Source organism: Pezoporus occidentalis, unplaced genomic scaffold (genome assembly GCF_034315485.1).
Source record: "Pezoporus occidentalis ecotype Australia unplaced genomic scaffold, CSIRO_AGI_Poc_V1 ctg276, whole genome shotgun sequence".
NCBI classification, from domain to species: domain Eukaryota; kingdom Metazoa; phylum Chordata; class Aves; order Psittaciformes; family Psittacidae; genus Pezoporus; species Pezoporus occidentalis.
In genome coordinates this window covers 405,282-423,525 of record NW_026914675.1, presented here as the reverse complement: position 1 = coordinate 423,525, position 18,244 = coordinate 405,282, and the positions used below count along the sequence as shown (strand labels likewise).

General features: G+C 65.1%; 1 protein-coding gene across 1 annotated transcript; it reads right to left on the bottom strand.

Moving 5' to 3' along the window:
• Positions 1 to 1,730: 1,730 nt before the first annotated feature.
• ARID3A (AT-rich interaction domain 3A) lies at positions 1,731 to 18,234 on the bottom strand. Its single transcript, XM_062625083.1, has 9 exons — positions 18,110 to 18,234; positions 15,270 to 16,188; positions 14,486 to 14,801; positions 4,425 to 4,497; positions 3,366 to 3,549; positions 2,965 to 3,212; positions 2,460 to 2,756; positions 2,294 to 2,383; positions 1,731 to 2,182 (listed from the first exon to the last, which is right to left on the bottom strand). The coding sequence occupies exons 2-9, from the start codon at positions 15,707 to 15,709 to the stop codon at positions 1,977 to 1,979; spliced, it is 1,854 nt and encodes a 617-aa protein (XP_062481067.1). The 5' UTR covers positions 15,710 to 16,188; positions 18,110 to 18,234; the 3' UTR covers positions 1,731 to 1,976.
• Between the last annotated feature and the right edge of the window lie 10 nt (positions 18,235 to 18,244).

Genomic DNA, 18,244 nt, shown 5'->3' with positions numbered 1-18,244 from the left:
TTTTATTTTCTCTTTTTTTTCATCTTTTTTTTATTATTATTTTTCCTTTCTCTTTTTTTTTTTTTATTTTATTTTTATTTTTTTATTAATTAAATCATCAAAAGTTTCAATACCTGAATGGCTGCAAAACTGAAATCTTTCACCAGCGGCCCCAGGTGCGCCCGAGGCCGCCGCTCGCAGAGGTAGAATGTGGTTTTTATTCCTATTTTTTGTCCTTTTTTTTGTCTTTTTTGTTGTTGTTTTTTTTTCTCTCCGTTTTTCATTCTTCTGTCTATTTTTACCTGAGTTAAGATGCGCTCGCTGGGTCGAGGCGGCTGCAGCTGGGTCCGTTCCTATTGAGTTTTTGCTTTTCTAAACCCCAGAGAAACTGATTTAGGCTTCTTTTTTTTATTATTATTCTTCTCTTTTTAAACTGATATGTAAAAAAAAAAAAACCCCAAAAATCCAGTGGGAGGTAATATATTCCAAAAAAAAAAACCCCGAAAAACAAGGGGAAGGAAAAAGGGGGGGGCGTGAAAATCATGAAAAATAAAGAAACCAACCCAAAACGGTGACTGTACAAAGGAAAAAGTCACTGAAGAGAATCTAAAGCCCACCCTGGGTGTAAAAACCACCTCCCCCCCCCCCCTTTGGGATATCTCCTTGTGGAGAGCTGGATCCAACAGCGGCAGGAGGCGGATGGACCCCTCCCCTGCATCACCTCCCTACCCCCCCCATAAGGGATGGGGTTCATGGAGCCACTAAAGGGGCACTTCCAGCTGTGGAAAGAGGCTAAAACCAAGCTGGAAAAGCCCCGAATCCCCTGAGATCGCCTCTTCCCCAAGGGAAAAGCAAAGAAAAGGGGGGGGTCCAAGAGCAAGAGAACCCCCACACACACACCAGGCACCTGGGGAAGGGGAGGTGGGGGGGGAAACAACCCACCCTGTGCTTGAGGTGGGAACCTGAGGACTTGAGATACCGAATTGGGGTAAGAAAGGGGGGGTGGGTGTTCGGTATCGGGTCGTGATTGTGTCTCACGCAGATGGTTTGGGATGGAGGGGGGGGGGGCAAGGAAAGGTTAAAAGAGTGGGAAAATCCTCAGCGTGGCAGGATGGGGAGAGAAAGATGCTTCAAATCCACCCTTAGGGCTGGGGGATCCTGAAGGACCGGGGCACCCCACAGCCCCCCGGTCCTTGAGCATCCCCAGCACGGATACAAGCTCCTGCATCCCGTTGCTAAGTGGCTATTTAAGCCAATCTCCCCCCCCTCCACCAAGCATCTCCTGGCTCCTGCTCTCACCACGCTGCTTGTTTTGGGGAGGAAAAGATGCCCAAACGGGCTTTCCACAGTAGTATAACGGGGGAAGGAATACAAATCAGGCTTTCCACTAAAGCTTTCCCAGTTTCCACTACAGATTTCCCAGTTTTCCAAGCTCCTGTTTCCCTGATGAGCACTAATATATATCATTTTGCATGTTAAAGTCTGATTCTTCTTTCTGAGAATAAAATAGAAGCTATTTACAACGAAACAATCAAACAACAACCTCTTCAAATCCCGTATAGCGAGTCCTCAAAAAGAAAAGGGATTGGGGATAGGGGGAAAAGGAGCTAAATGAGGATCTAAATGGATAAAATATCCCGATTTATCGATGGGGTTTTTGTTTTTTGCCTTTAGAGAGTGCACCGGAGGGGGGGTTTCACTACAGCTCGCATGGGCAGGCGTCCGTGCGTCTGTCTGGAGGTAACACGAGGTCAAACCCAATAATTAATAATTAATAATAATAATAAATGTACAGTGCAAAGTGTGATGTGAGTGAGGTAAACGGTCCCGGACCGGCGCGGCGCAGCGGGACGAGCCGGCGGCTCTGGCAAAACCCCCCCCCCCTTGGGCTAAAGCTTTTCTGGCTTGTGAAGGGAAAGCCAACAACACGAGGGCACGGGCAGAGCCCGCTGAGACCCCAATGAGACCCCAATGAGGCCCCGGTGCAGGGGTGTTTGTTAAGGCGAAGCGTTGTTGGAGGTAGAAGTGGGCGGCACGGCCAGGTTGGTCGGTGCCGCGGTGGTGCCGCCGCCGCCACCACTGCCGCTGGTCCGGCTGCCACCGCCGCCACCGCCGTTGCCTTTGCTGTAGGCAGAGGAAGGGAGCGAGGAGGAGGAGGAGGAAGAGGAGGAGGAAGGGCCGGGCGTCTGGGCGAACAGCACACCTGGGTGGAGAGAGCAGGGGGGCTGAGCCATGGGGCGGTGCGGCCGTGCCGACGCTGCCGGGAGTGCCAGCACCGGGGGATGCTGGGGACGGCAGAGGACGAGCCCCTCACCTGTGTAGACGATACCGTTGATCTCAACCGACATGCTGATGCTGTTGGTGCCGTTGCTGCCCAGGCCGGTGGCCGAGTCCTGGCGGTTCTCTGCCGGGGAAGAGCCGGGTTACGGACCCCGCAAGGACCACGGGGGCCGGGGGGCTCTGCCGGGGCTGGCACTGACCTGGCGAGCGGGTGCCCTGGCTGTTGATGCGGATGCTCATGGGCAGCTGGGCCGTCATGGCCAGGAGGTTCTGCTGCAGCGCCCGCTGCATGAGCCGCTGCTGCTCGTCCGTCACCAACGCCATCTTCTTCTCCGGGGGCTCCCCCGATTCCAGCTTCTCCCGCAGCTGCTCCAGCGCCGCGGCCTGAGCCGCCGCTGCCACCTGCACCGCGGCCGCCTGCGCTGCCACCACGGGGTGCCCGGCCAGCGAGACCGGGAGCCGGCTGGGCACGGAGATGGGGATGGGGGAGTCCTCCTCTGCAGGGGCAGAGCGGCGCTCAGCGATGCGGGGCGCAGGGAGGGATGGATGCCACCACCCCGGCGTGTCCCCTCCTGCCCCTGAGCGGAGTGAGGGTCCCTGGAATGATCCCCAGTGCCCAAAGGAGGGGGACAGGAGCGTGAACACCACCCCCCCCCCCCCCCACCATTGCTCAGCCCACAGCCCGGGCCCCATAGCGGCCGTTACCTTTCTTGATCTTCTGGACGGGAGCGATGGATCCGCCGTTGGTGGTGGACGCCAACCCCAGCGCCGGCACCGGCAGCTTCGGGGAGGAGAGGAGCCCATGGGTGCCGCCGGGGGAGTAGGTGAAGAGGGAGTTGCCAAAGCCCTGCCGGCGGCCCTCCCGCCGGTTGCTGTCGATGGCCGCCTGCAGCTCGTTGGGGTTGCTCAGCCCTCGCTTCTCACATTCGTAGGGGTACAGGTACTTCATGTACCTGCCGGAGGAAAGCGATGGGGAGGATGATGGTGATGGTGATGGTACCCATCCATCCCTGTCCGCCCCCATGCAGGGCAGCACCATCACCAACCGCAGGACCCCCCCCCCGTCCCCCGTCCCTGCCCGCCGCGCCGAGCCCCCCGCCGCTCACTGGGTGCGCAGGGTGAAGGCAGCGCTGGTGATGGAGGTGGGCAGGTTCAGCCCCTTGGTGATCTCTCGCCACAGCTTCTTGTTGATCACCTCCACCAGGCCGCCCTTCTCCGTCACCAGCGTGTACAGCATGTACAGGTCCAGCACCTGCTTGGCCATGATGGGGATCCGGTTGACGGGGGTCCCTGGGGAGCGGGGAAGGGAGGAGAGAGCGGGTCTGGGTTCTGCTTTCTCACCCCAGGGGGAAGCCATCGAGACCCCCAGCGAGGCAGCGGGGGGGGGGGGGTGTTGCTGCTCATCCCCTCCCTCCCACCATCTCCTTGGACCCCCCCCTCTGAGCATCAGCCTCATGAGCAAAGGAAACAGAAACTCGCGCCTGCAGCCGCAGCTGAGCGCGGTTTCTCAGGCTGAGCCCGGTGGCACCCGGCAACACGAGTTATTTATAACGGGGGTTATTCATGGGGGTCCCCTTTAGGGATGGGGAAGGGGCTGCAGCGCATCCCCCTCTCTGCCTGCCCAGCTCCGGGGTGTGATCTCGGTGGGACGCTGCCAGTGGGGGTCCCCCCCCCTCTCCATGCACACACACACACACAGAGCACACGTGCTTCCCCCAATGCCAGCCCCACAAAGGGCTGGAGGCAGCGATGTGTCAGCACTTCCAGAGCTGTTTTCCATGCAGGAACCAGACCCTTAGCCTCGTTTCCAGCCCTTTCCATGACTCCCCCTGCCCCCCGGACACAGCATCCCACACCCCAGCAGAGTGAAGAGGTAGCAAGGGGCTTCATCCTCAGTGATAACCTGGGGGGGGGAACACTGGCTGGGGGCAACGTGCCCAGGGTTGGCCAAGAGCCGGAGCGGGTGAGGGGAGCCCGGATCCAGCCCAGCAGGTTTGACCCCATTGTGCAAAGAGGTTAAAAATTAACCATGGGCCCGAGCGGGGCTGGGACTGAACTCGGGGTTGGGATGAGGGGTGAGGAAATGAGCCCCCAGCCCCGGGGAGGATGTGGGTGGGTGGGGGGAGAAGGGGGAGCCTCCGGGGCAGAGGTCCAGAGGGGCTCACCTCGCTTCTGCATGAAGCTGAAGAGGTCGTCCAGGAACTCCTTCCTCCTGGGGTCCCCATCCAGCTCATACAGCTGCACAACGAGAGGAGAACACCACTCAGAAACCCCTATGCCGATGCTCCCCCCCCAGTACCAATGCTCCCCACTCCTGTACCAATGCCCCTCACCACCCCAGACCCCCCCAATACCCCAAACCAGCATCCCTGGGCTGTGATCCTGGAGCCTCACAGGATGCCGAGGGCTCTGGGGGCCCGTGCATGGGGCCATGGGGTCCCCAAGGTCCCTGCAGCTGAGGCTGGACCTGGCACCACCATCCCCTGCCCCACTGAGAGCCGGTGCAGCTGCGAACACCGTGCTCGGCCCCTGCTCCTCTCGGGAATGCCGATCCCAGGTATTTTTAGCATCCTGCCCGGCGCAGACTGGAGCGATGCTTTGGCACGATCCCTCCTCCACACCTGCAGCGCCGGAGAGACCCAGTGCCAAGAGAACCGGCTGGTGCGCGCCCATGAACCAGGAGGCTTGCGCCTGCAGCGGTGGGCTCAAAACGGCTCCCTGGGGGTCCAGCGCTGACAAATGAGGAGGGCAAAGCTGCCCCATCAGGGCTGGCAGCACCTCCTCCTGCAAGAGCATCTCCCCGGAGCGAACCCCGGCACTGCCGGAGCGGGGCAAGGCCTGGGGCACCTCGAGCGCCCGGTTGTGCCGGGGCACCTGGTGTCAGGGGTGGCTGCGTCCCGACACGGCGCATTCCTGCCTGATTTATGGCAGCAGGGATGTGCTGCGGAGCGCCCGGCTCTGCCCCGGCCCCCTCAGCGCGGCGCAGTCCAGAGGCGGTGGTGGCTGGGGGGACGCTCCTCATCCTCATCCCCCCTCGTCGAGGAGGAGGTGTCAGAGCCGGGGGCTGCCCAGGCGCCACGGGGATGGACGGCACTGCGCGGGGCTCCCGCTTTCCTCAATGACAGCTTTGAACAGCTGCCAGCGGCACGGGGCTATAAATATCACTGCGTAACCCAGCCAACGCGCACCGCGTTCAACCGGGTCACCGGTACACCCGCTCGTCCCGCGGGCACACGGCGGCACCGGGACCCACTGCCGAGCCCCCTTCTCCCACTGTCCCCCTCCCTTCACACACACCCCCCCCAGATCCGGACCCCGCGGGGCTGAACTCAGCTGCCGGCGCCGATCAAAGGGATCAATGGGGCCGTGATAAGAGGGGCCGGGCGTGCAGGAAAGCCATAAACCCCCCAGTTCCCCTGGAAACCTCACCCGGCCCCAGCAATCCCGCCGGGAAAGGGCCGGAGTCACCGGCACCACTGGCCAAGAGCCCTCAAAGCGCATCTCCTACCCCAGCACCCCGGGGTCCATGGGCAGCGGGGAGCCTCGAGGGGCACCGGCACCAGGGATGGAGTGAGACAGAGAGGGCACTGCCGTGGTGGTTCCTCCCCACCGGCTGAGGGATGCGGGGCTGGAGCCAATCCAGCCTTTCCTCGAGCAGCTCTGAAAGCCACTCATTTAAATCCAAACCTGGAGAGGGAGAAGGGTCCCGGATCACGGTGGGTCACGGCATGACCGTGGAGCTGTCCTGGCACAGTGCAGGGGGGTCACGAGGAGCCCATTAACCTACAGAGCTCTAAAACGGATTGGCCGTTTAGGAAAACACCGGAGGGCTCCATCCACCTTCAGCAAGGCAGCTCTTGACTAAAACTGCTACCGGGGTGCGTATGGAGAGTTATTGACTGCCAGGACCCCCTTCCTCCCCCCCCCACCTTGGCTGTGAGCCCCCCTTCTGGCATCATCCTGAAGGGAATGTTTAAGAGGATGAAGGAAAACGAGCCATCAGCTGAGGAAAGCGTGCGCCGGGCAGGACATGGGGATTAGCGGCCGCCCTTTCACGTGCCCCCCACTGCCCGCAGCATTGGTGGTCCCAATCCAAGCTCCGCCGGCCACAACCGTCCCCCTTCCCGTCCCCCCCCCCATCAGGATGAAGCAGTGTGGGGTCACTAAGGGAGCCCCATTCCCAGCCGGTGCCCTTGAGGCCCTGCGGCACGCCCAGCGCCGCAGCCGGGCAAAGGCCGTGTCGCAAGCTGCTGCCTGCGGTTACCGGTGAGATTTCGACAGCTCCACCGCGCTCCAGAGCAGGGAGAGGGGCTCAGCCGGGCCCACAAGACCTTGGTGCGGCTCTGCCAGGGAGCCGGAGCAGGGGATGTGCCGTGACCGCGGCATCACGGAGCTGTCCCCGTTCCCCCTCGCCACCGGGCATGGAATGGGGCAGGGCGGGGGGGAACGATTCCCGGCAGCACCATGCAGGGTTTCCCTTGCATTGATGGCAGCCTGGCTGTGCCATCACTGGCAGCCGCACACCCCGGCACCACTGAAAGGCACCGCAGGGCAGCTTCGATACCGGGGCTCAAAATAAAGATTGAGGAACAGAAACGTGCTCTCGCATCGGCAGCGTGTGAAACCGAGCGCGGCACCACCGCACCGAAATCAGCAGGTGCCGGTGCCCTTCCGGCCATCGCTCACGGCCTCCTGCGCGGCGCAGAGCGCGGCTCGGTGCAAAGGTAGCACCAGGCAGGGAGCCGGGAGAGGCCGCGGGGCCGCTGCTGAGTCAAGAGATTCCCGTTTCGTAACTGGGGAGGCTGCAGGGAGGTGGAAACGGCTCAAACTGCAACGCAACGAGATCCCCTCGCCACGGCGAGGCTGCGGTGCCGGGGATGCCGCGGCACAACGAGGATAAGAGACACCCCCCCCCCCCCGGTCCTGGGGATGGGGATCCGGCCCCAAGCACCCACTGCTCCCGGTGCTCGCTCAGCACAGGGCAAACACCACCGGCTCTGTGCCACGGTGCCCGACCCGCCTTGCCGGCGGCACAACCGCCATGGGTCCCCCCATGGCCGGCTGAGGACACGGTGCCAGATGGCTGTTGCCAGCAGATATATAATTAAGTGGAGGAGGAATGAGGAAAGGGGGGGGGGGCGGTGCTGAGCCCGCACCCCGGCAGGATGCCGGCCCGGCGTTTGGTGTGGATGACCGGATTAACGATTCAAACCAGATTACGGGAAAATCCCAACCCGGTGCCTTTCAAAGGGCTGCCGGGGAGGCGGCCCCTCGGCAATGCCAGGAATGCAGCACAGAGCCCTCGGCACGGGAGCGGTGCGTGCCGGGGGTCCGGGAGGGACCGAGATAACCTCCCCAGCCCACTGCTCCCCATCGCGGCAGGCAAAGGGGTAATTACAGCAGGGAGGGGAAGCACTCAGCAATGCCGGGACTTACACCAGAGCCAAGTGAGGGTTTCCCCCCCCCCAACCAGAGCAGGGGTGTGCAGGGCTGTGGCTGCAGAGAAGCCCGAGTTAAAAGCATCTCCCCCCCCATCCCAACCCCAGCTTGATTCTGGTTTTCAGGCCTTGGGGATTAATTTCCAAGTCTCTTTTCCATCGCCAGGAAGTCCCGGCACTCTCGGCCTTCCTCCCTTCTCCTCGATACCGGTTTGGGACGTGCATGCCGTGACCCTGGGGGGGCGGGGGGGTGGGGGTCAGGCCCTCTGGCACATCCCGCTGCCTTCCAGAGGCTGGAAAATCCTGATTTTCTGTATTTAGGGAAAAACCCCAAAGGCAGCAGCAGGGCAGAGCCCACGCCGGTGCGGCGCCTGCGGCAGGTACCGAGGGAAGCCTCTGATTGATGCTAGAGCGGCGTGAAAGCGGCGGCTGCAGGGAGTGGGGGTCTCCTTCTCTTCCTTCCTTCCTCCAAGCATTCCATAGGGAACGTCCCTTTGTCCCGCTGACAGCGCAGGGGCGATGCCGGGCAGCGGGGGGGGTGTGGGAGGAACCGCGCACGTTAACGAGTTATTTAACGCACATAAACACCAAGGGGGTGTTTCCCGGCCCCCCCGCATGCCTTGGCACCGGCCCCGCACCGCGGCTGGGGGTTGCAGGGGAAGAAAGTGCTTTGTAAGAACCAGAGCGCGGGGATGAGGCGTTGCGGGAGATGCTTGAGCTGCTTTCCCGTCAGACGGCGGCTGAGTCACGGCTGGGGTTCCCGAGGCCGTGGGGCCCCGTCGGTCCCCCCCCATCCAGCACAAGGAATGGGGTTTGCTGGGGCCTCTCCCTCACAGCGAAGGGCAAAGGGGGAGTCCGGCTCAGATCCCGCTGCAGATAAAGCGCTCGGCTTAGGGACGGGGCAGCTCTCGCTGCTCCCATCCCCGAGCCCCCTCCAAAGCACAGCGGTCTCCATTGCGGGCTGGGAAGGGGCAGCAGGGATGTGCCCCCTCCCATTAACCCCTCCCGGTTCGGCCGGCCGGGAACACGCCCGTGCGGGATGGGGCCGAGTCCACTGACCGGCCCGGCGGGATTCCTGCTGCCGGAGCGCGGGGGCAGCCGGGGAGCTGAGGGGAAGGGGGGTGGCGAGAGCTGGGCCCTCGCCCCGTGCTTCCCGTCGGCACTATTGTTCCCGCTGGTTCCCAGCATTGTCCCCTTGGCGGGCCAGGACACGGCCCCATCACCGCTCCCCACCGGTGCCCCCTCCTCAGGGACAAGCCCGGTCCCAATCCCCGGTCATCGCCCTCCGACTCGGGGGGCCCTGAGACCAACCACGCTCCCCCCAGCATCAGCAAACCACCACCACCCCCCCTAGTGATGCTGTAGCTGCATCCGTGCTGCGGTCCTGCGGGACCCACACCACTCGACGTGGGGAAGGGGACAGGGATGAGTAGAAGCTCACGGCCAAGCAGTGCCCCGACCCAAACCAAGCCCCCCCCATTAGACCCACAGAGCCCCCCCGTGCCCAGGCTGGGGGCAGCAGCCGTACGGGTGACCCAGGGGCACGCAGGCCGTGTCAGCGCCGGCACCGCGGGTGCCACCGGCACGGAGGGGGGACATTGAATGGGCGAATTAGTCGCCGTTTAACCTCCCTGACCCACCATTGTCCCTGCGCCCGAGGCCGCCCTCCCCACCGCGCTGCGGGGCCCGGCAGCAGCCGCAACGCTCCGCATGGAGCCACCGGCCCGGGCGGGCTGACAGCGGCTCCCAGGACGGCTGCGCTGCGGCTGCTGCTGCTGCTGCTGCTGCTTCCCCTTCCTGCGGAGGAGGAAGCGAATCCTGCTGCAGTTGCATTTCAAACCATGGTTTCTGCGGGTCCTGCTGGGCAGCAGCGTCTGAGCTGAGAGCTCGGGGCCAAGCGGTGTTGGGACGGGGGTCCTGGGGGCTGTCACCCCCTCTCTAAGCCGGGCGATGGGATGCTGGCCCTGGTGCGTGCCGGTGCATGCCCTTGACACGAGCTCGCTATCGCCCCAGACCTTGTGCAAATATTAATTCAGTGCAGCCAGGCAGGGTTCACAAAGCTCGGCCCAGGCAGCAACACCCAGCGCCCGGCTCACCCGCAGCCCCATGGCACGGGCCGGGAGGGGGGAACATGGCCAAAAGCAAAGCTTTTCCTGACAGAGAAACAGAGCAAAGCCTTGGGGGACCCGGTGAGCTCCCCGCTTTGGGCTGTCCGTCCCCCTTGAGAGCCCCGGGTGCGGGGCAGTGTGTGAGCACAGGGACAGCGGCCCCGGCAGCAGAGCTGGGGTTTAAATTCCACCATATGTAAATGATCGGCTTAGAGCGGGATCGCTGGGAGCCGGAGCAGATGAGTCACTGTCACCAGGGCTTCCACCACCGCCCGGATTTGGCTAATTGCAAATCTGTTCCTGAAATGCGAGGTTCGTCCATCCAGGGCACAGCAACTCCACCGTGTCCCTGCTGGTATCGGTTGGGGTGGGGGGGGAGACCCACACGCCCCAGTCCTGCCCATGGGAGCTGGCAGAGCTCCAGCAGCCCCTCCAGCAGATGGTTTTGAGAGGGAGCCAGCACTGGGCCATCAGCCCTGCAGAGCTGCTCCGGCAGTGCCAAGATCTGCCTGCGAGGCAGGCAGGGAAACTGAGGCAGGAGGCAAAGGGATTTAGGGCCAGGGTCTGCCCCGGTGCTCCCCGCTGCCATCTCTAGCAGGGGGGGACAAGGAAGTGACCACAGCAGGGACGGTGCTGCCCCATCCATGGGATACACGTGGGCTGTCACCAGCTCCATTGAGAGGGGACCCTGGCACAGGCACATGAAGTGACCAAATGGAAGGGGCCGGGAGCAGGTTGGGAGCCAGGACCTGCACCCTAAACCCCCCGATCCGGCTGCCCCAGGGACTCGGCGTCCGGCAAGCAGCTGAGTACCAACAGAGACGCTCCCCCCATCCCTAAAACACCACCTGCCCCCCACCCTGGCCCCCGATTGCAGCACGTCCGGCTGCGCGCCGGGCCCCGCTCCTGCGGTTTGGGCCAGAAATAGGGTGATGGAGCAATGCTGCTCCCTTGCCCAACCGCCCCACAGCCCGGCGGGTGTTTGCTTTGCTGACAAAAGACCTGCCCTTGCTCTGCTGTTCCCCCCCCTCCCTTCTTCTTTTAAATAAACCCTCATTCCTGTTGGTTCAGCTGTGCCGGAGCCTCCTCTGCAGCCCTTGAATCAGCCGGAGCCGGGGGGGGGGAGCTGAGGCTTGCGAGGGGGACACTACCAGACAATGCCAATGCGGGAGGACCAAGCCTGGTTCCCATGCGGAATGGGGTGGGGTGCTGGTTCACCCAGAAGCAAACACAGCGAAGGCACTGGCCACTGGTCCATCCCCCATCCCTGTCCCCTACGTTGTGCGTTATCCCTGGTCTCCTCGGGAGAAACGGCTTCACTCGGTGTCCAAACACCGGAGCAGGCACCAGGCAGGGCTGGGGGAGGCTAAGCCGCTCTCACCAAGAAGTCCCTGACCCCCGGCCAGGGATCCGGTGGGATTACGGCTCCGAGAAGGCTCCCTGAGCACCGCGAGCCAATTACCGGGATGGATCCCAGCTTGGGAGCACCCTGCAGCGAGCCGGGCGCAGGACGGCAGCACCGCGGTGGGCACGGCCCTTGTCCCATGAGGGGTCCCCTCCTCGCCCCCGTTATCTACCTCCTCCCAGCACAGGGGGGGCCCCATGGTGCTGCCCTTTATCTGGCCACGCCACGGCACTGGCCACAGCTCAAACGCCTTTAGGGCTGGGGGGCTGGTGACATGCGGGTCCCCCTTTCCCTGTGCAGGGGCCCCCTTGCCCCTGGCTCATGCAATAAAGCACTAATCAATATTTTAAGGACAGTAAATGGACCCTCGTGAAGGGGCCGTGGGCCCCCCCCCCGTGCCCCCAACCAGCACTGGTGGGGGGGCAAAAGGAAATAAACCATGGGAGGAAGGGTTCAGGGCCCCCACGCCTTAACCAGAGCCTGGGTTTTGGAGGAAAACCAGGCTTTTCCCGCAGGAAAATCCCAGCTTCATCTTCCCGGGAGTCACTGTGTTCCCAGTGTGTGGAATCCTGGAAGCAGGCAGGATGGGGGGGGGGGGGCAGGTTTTGGCTTTTGCCCCCCCCCCCCCCGAAGCTGCAGATTTGCTTTTGGTTTACTTCTTTCTTCACCCCCCCCCAATCATTGCCCTTTGAAACACTGCAGTGGGGCAATGCTCAGCTCAAGATAAGGGCTGAGGTTTTCACCCCCCCCATGTGCCACCGTTGCTCCCATTTGGGACACCTTAAGAAACCTCTTGCATCCCCCCCCCCACAAAGCACCAGCTTCTCAAAGCCTCCGCTGCTTCCTCTGAAGGCGAGGGTGTTAAATACCAGCCTGTGGCAGCCCAAACACAGCACCCCAAAGGGGACACCCAAATCGGAGACAGTGCCTGGTGCAGGGGGCACCAGGAGGTAGATCCCCCCCCCCTCCCAACCCTGCAGGACACGGTGCTGGTGCCCGAGGGAGTGCAGGCAGCACAGGAAGCTCCCCAAGGGGCACAGGCAGGAAACTGGTGTTAGTGGGGCACAGTAATAGCAGTACCGAAACAGAAAGGTCAGGAGGGGGGTTCCATGCAGAGCCCCGGGGTTGGGGCACGGACTCAAAGCAGGTTTCTCCCCGGCAGAGCTGGATGTGAGCAGCACCGGAGCTTTGGGAGGGCTTGTGCCCTATGGAGCAGCAGTGTGCCCTCTGCCCCAGGCTCACCCCCAGCCCCTGCGACCACCACAACCAAGCCGGCATCACCCAGCCCCTGTGGGGACCTGTTGTGCCCTTAGGGGTGCCAATCCAAACCCACACAAGAGCGTCAGTTGGGGATGTGCTGATGCCATCCCAGTCCCCTCCTTGCTACGACAGGCACGAGGTCAAACCGAAAGCGAGCCTGGAGGAGGAGGAAGAGGAGGCTGTGGAGGCCATCACCCATGGGGATCCTCCTCCTCTGGGCCCCAAAACGTCCCTTTCCCCATCGAGGAGCCACCGAGCCCCCCGCGGCGCCGGGGGCTCCTTTGTTCTGCTGCCTGCGCCCGGGTCAGTGCCGAGCTGACCTCTGCCTCGCGGTAGCTGTCCCCGGGGATGGGGAGGTGCCACGCGCCGGCTCCCTCACCTCCATAACCTCCATAACTCTTCCTCACGCCCTCCCCTTCCTTGAGGTGGGCCCTCTTCCTCCTCCTCTTCCCCCCACGGCTCAACCCGCTTTGCAGGAATCTGTCCCATACGGGGCAATGAAACCCCGTTGTGGAGGATGGGGACAGCCCCTGGGAAGAGGTTTTGGTGCAGACGGGCACCCACACGATGGCATTACCCGGTGAGGACCACGTCCTCCAGCATAGAGAGCACCACGCTGGGTCATTCACCAGCACATCCAGAGCTGAACCCCAACCCCTGGACCCAAACCGACCCCATCCTCATCTCCCCACCACTGCGGGAAGGCAGAGCACCGGCACGGCTGCGCTCCCGGCACCGCATCCCCACGGGGATGCGTTCGGCCACGGGGCAATGGGGAACGCATCCCCCCCACCGGCACTCACTGTTTACATTCCTGCTGCTCCTCGGCGGGGCCGGGGCTGGAGCACGGCACGCGCTGGAGGGTGGCCAAGGAGGAGCTCCCGGCCAGCGCCGCGCTGAGCTGAGCCCAGCAACCCCTGGCCCGGCTCCAGCGGCCGCGATCCAAGCGCCGGGGAAAGCCTCACCCGGCCGGTGCTGCTCCCACAGCGGCCTCTTCCCCCCCCCCCCAACCTTGGCTGTTGCCATGATTAACCACGGTGCCGGGCTCTTCCTGCCCCTAGCACATCTATGGGCTGCCGCACCAGCGTGGCGCGGGTCGACGCCAACCACCCACCCTGGATCTTCCTGTTGGATCCCAAGGGCTGCGAGCGACTGCCGGGCACCGAGACGGTGATGAACAGGAAGATCACGGCTGAGGTATCACAAAAACCTGTAGCAGACAGGAGCTCACGGGCCCGGCTCTTTGCTCCCCGACAGCAGGAAGCACCCAAAGAGAAACCACAAGACGGGAGCAGTGTGGGTGCTGCTGGGGCCGGAGTGTGGCCGCACGCTCCGCGCTGCCTCGTGCTTCCTCCCCGCATCCAGATGTGCCGGCAGATCCCGGCAGCCCCTTCCCCCTTTTGGGAAGGATGCGAAGGGGAAGGGGCAGGGGCCATCGCATCCCTCCCAAAAGGCCACCACCAAGCCCCGGCTGCTCCATCTGGGTCCCATCTGCTGCTGTTGGCTCCTGTCCCTTCCCCCAGCCCTAAACTCAGATGTATTTAAACACACACATCAAAGGTGCCGGGCAGCCCCCGGGGAGCCCCAGCTCGCACAACGTTTCCTTCTATTAGCTGGAAGTGGGGCACAGTGAGCTCCAGAGCCTGCAGCATCCATGGGGCCAGAGCCGTCCCGCTGGGCATCACCTCTGTGGTGACGGTGATGGGGAGGAAGCCACGACCCCACCAGAAGCGGGAGTTTGGGATGGATTTTCACACCGTTATCAGCAAGAATCCCTGCGGCAAACCCCATCACACCGCCCGCCTGCGCTGGGGCCTCGGCGCCAACCGGGACACCAGGATCCCACCAGAGCCACCGACCAGGGAAGGGGTGAGGCTGAGCCCAAGCACCAAGATCCCAGAGGATCCCAGTGTGCCCTTAGCAGCTCGACCGGAGGCCACGGCGGCACCGATAGGGATGCACGGCAGAGCCGAGAGCAGGGGAGGGGACGCACGCGTGTCTCGGCGGGCACTTACTTGCTTGAACTGCTCCTCGTAGGTCCAGTCACCGTGGTCGGGCGCCGGTGGCGGGGGCTGCGCGTGGCCCAGCCCCGGGGGGAGCCGCTCCTGCCCGCCCGGCACCCGCTGCGGCTCGCCCCGGTAGTGCTGCGGCGCCGGCGGCTTGCGGAGCAGCAGGGAGCCCGCGCCGGCCCCCACCGCCTCTGCCGAGCCGAGCCCTTCCTCTCCCATATCTTCCTCCTCCTCGTAGTCTTCCTCTTCCTCCTCCTCCTCTTCTTCCTCTTCCTCCTCGCCCAGGTCCTCTTCAAAGTCATCTTCGTCCCACTTGCCCTTCCTAGAGCAGGAGGGAGAGGAAGGATTCAGCGGCTGGGTCCCACACGGGGCAGTGTCCCCCCTCCTCTCCCACCTGTCCTCCCCATGGGCACCCCACAGCCGTGGGGCTGGGACCACCCACCCGGCACACAGTGACCTGGTGCAGCCCCAGCGGTGGCTCTGCCATATGGCTCCTGCATATTCCCTGCTCCAGAGAGGCTGCGAGGAGGCAGCCACGAGGGCCCTGCATTATTTAGAGCCAGCGCAGCATCCTCTGTCACGGCCCCACACAGCTCTCGGGCAAAGACGGAACGTTGCCCCATGCCAGCATCCAAGACATCCCCACGGCACTAATCCACAGCACAGGCTTCCCCGGCAGCCTCCACCACCACGGCCAGCCCCAGTGGGATGCTGGTGTCCCCAGCTGTACCAAAACCCACCGGAGCCGGATCACATCCCTGCCCCTTTCCCAGTGCTGGCGGACACTCACAGATCCTCCTCCTCCTCCGAGCCCATCTCCTGCTGGTACCCGCCATCCTCCTCCTCCTCCTCCTCCTCCTCGCCGTGTTCCTCCTCCTCCTCCTCCGAGGCCTGGCTCTCATCCGACGGCCCGGGGCTGGACGAGTGGCTCAGGCCGGCGGCTGCCGCCCGCATGGCAGCGAGAGCGGCCATCTGCGCCCGCTGCATGTGCGCGCTCTCAGGCTCCGCTCCTTCCTCCGAGGGTGCCGGGGCCGCATCCTGACCGCGGGCACGGGCCGGGGTGCTGGCTGGAGGCTGCCCTGGGCCTGGCGTGGGCTGCGCCGGAGGGGACGTGGAGCGCTGCTGCTGCTGCTGCTGCTGCTGCTGCTCCTGCTGCCGCGCTTCCAGCGCCTGCTGCAGCCGCGCGCGCTGCTGCCGCTGCAGGTTCTCCATCACCGCCTGCAGCTTCATGGCTCTGCCGGCGGGCGGAGGGTCCCCGGGGGCACGGGGGGCCACGCAGCCGGGGGGCAGCACCCGGGGGCCGCGGGGGGCAGCGCCCGGCACGCTGCTGTGCTCCAAGGCTGGGCCGCGCCGTGGGGGGCAGCCCTGCAATGGGGCTGCCCGGGGGGGCGAGGGCGGCTGAGGGGCTGCAGTGCTGGTGGGTGTCCGGGCAGGAATGGCCACCACCGGCAGGGCAGGGCAGCAGGATGTGCCCCCGGCCCCCCTCAGCCTTGCCCCGATGCCTCCTTCACTCGAGGGCTCCCTGGGCTCAGGGTGCTGCCGGTGAACGCGTCCGAAGCCTCCTTGGGCTCAACAGGCAGCAGCTGTAGCCCGGAACATCGCTGCCTCCGTCACCAACCGGGGTCAATGCGGTGTGTCCCCCCCCCGTTCGGAGCCTGGCGTCCCTCAGTCCTCCTCTGGCTCAGCTTCTGGCACGCGTCGGCGCAAACCTGCCGGGAGAAGCGGAGCCGAGGGTCAGTGGAGCTGGTGGCAGGAGCCGGCGAGCAGGAAGGAGTTAAAGACAGCGCAGGAGCCTCATTAATCTCGAGCTAATGAGATAGGGCCGGGGCCCTGCTGCTGGAGGGGGAAGGGGCCTGCCGGACCCGATAGCCCAGCCCGGCCCTGCAGGCAGCGGATACCGGGATACGGGGGGACCAGCGCACGCAGATAACAGACCCGCTGGGAGGGCAGAGCCGCACCGTGGGTCGCCCATGGGGGACAGGGCAGCTCCCCACGTGGGGACACCAGAACAGTCCCAAAGTGTGGGGGGAACCCATGTGGGATCCCCAGGGTGATGCAGGGCTGTGGGTGCCTCAACTCTTTTTCACCCCGCCGGCGCGCACTGGAGGAACCAGCACAGCACGCCCTCACCCAGCACAACCAGAGCCCATGCCAAAGGCAAGGAGGGAGCTCACAGCCGTGGTGGTGCCACGCACGGGCAGTGCTGCCCCGGCAGCGCCGGAGAAGGCGGCAGCGACTTCTGGAAAGGGGAACCCATTTCCAGCGCGGTCGCTTCCCCCGCGCCTCTCTGCAGCCGCCGCATCCGCTCGCAGCCCCGCCGCGCTCTGCTCGGCCGCTGCCAACACGGGGAGCCCGCGCTGCTGCCTCAGTTTCCCCTCCTCTACCGCAGCCATCCCCATGGTGCGGGAGGCACCGGGGCAGGGGACAGGGTCCCTCCATGCTCCGCACCGCAGCAGCGTCCGGCCGCGTCCTGTGCCAAGGGCTCGACTCCGTCCCCTGCACCGGCGAGTGCCACGAGCAGAACCAGAGCGAGACTTGTCCCAGGCACGTGCTCCTCTGGCGAGTCACCAAATCACTCAGTGCCAGCACCGGCGCTGCCGGGAGCCAGGTGCGGAGCTGCTGCCTCCAGCCCCGGCCTTGCCCCCGCTGCCACATCCCCGCAAGGGACCGGAGCCCGAGCGTGGCCCCCGCGGTGACTCCAAGCCCAGAGGACCGTGGCACCCCGGCCCGCGGTGACCTTGAGCCGTGCCCCTTTGTCCCCTCCTGGCCGCTCGGTGCCTCCCGGCTGCGAAAGGGGGGGGGGGGGGCGGATTTGGGGCGTCCCCGCGGGGGCAGGTGCTCGGCAGCGACAGCGGCTGCACCGGGCTAAAAATACCCGGCACGGGCGGGGTGGGAGCGACGGGGCCTTTGTGCCACCGGCACCGGGCCCGGCCGCGGACGGACACCCCTGGCTCTCCGGTGGGGGGGGGGGGGAGCTCACGCCACCGCGGGGCATGAAGCGAGGACGGGCCCGGGGGTTGCCGGTCCCTGGGCACAGACGGAGATAAGGGGGGCCGCCGGGGGGGTTTCGTCCCCAGGGCTGAGCCCGGCCCCGGGGCACGTGGCACCGGCGGCCCCCGCCAGCAGCGGGGAAGGGGGGGGGGAAGCGGCCCCCCCTGACCGGGATGAACCAGCGGCTCCCACCCGGTCCCGGCCGCCTCCTCCGGTCGGTGCCTCGGGACGCCCCGGGCGCGGGTACAGGGCGGCGGCGGCGGCGGCTCCGTCCCGTGTCCCCGGGCGGGGCGGGGTGGGGCGGGGCGCGGGGGGCTCTAACCGGCCGGGACAGTAACGCCCGCAGGGGACGGAGGGGCCGCGCCGGGAGCGGCCGCGGGGGAGGGAGCCGGAGCCCCGGGCCCCGTGCGGGGGAAGCGTCCGGTAACCGGCCATAGAAGGGGGAAGAGGAGCCCCGGTCCCGCCCTGCAACCGGCCGCGGGGGTCCCAGCCCACCCAAGGGACGCGGCCAGTCCCCGGTCCCGCCCAGCCCCCGAGCGCGGCGGGGAGCCCCCGATCGCCGGTACCGGCCAGCGGGGGAGGTCCCGGGGGAGGTCCCGGTGCCGGTCGCAGGGCCGGGGAGGGGGGTTCCCCGCTTACCCGGTGGAGGCCGAGCGCCGCGAAGCCGCATAGCAGCGGCGGCCGCCCGGGGCTCGGGCTGCGGCGGGGCCGGGGCGCGATCGCTGCCCGCTCGGCGGCTGCTCTCCCCGCGGGCAGGGGGCGGTGCCCGGCCCC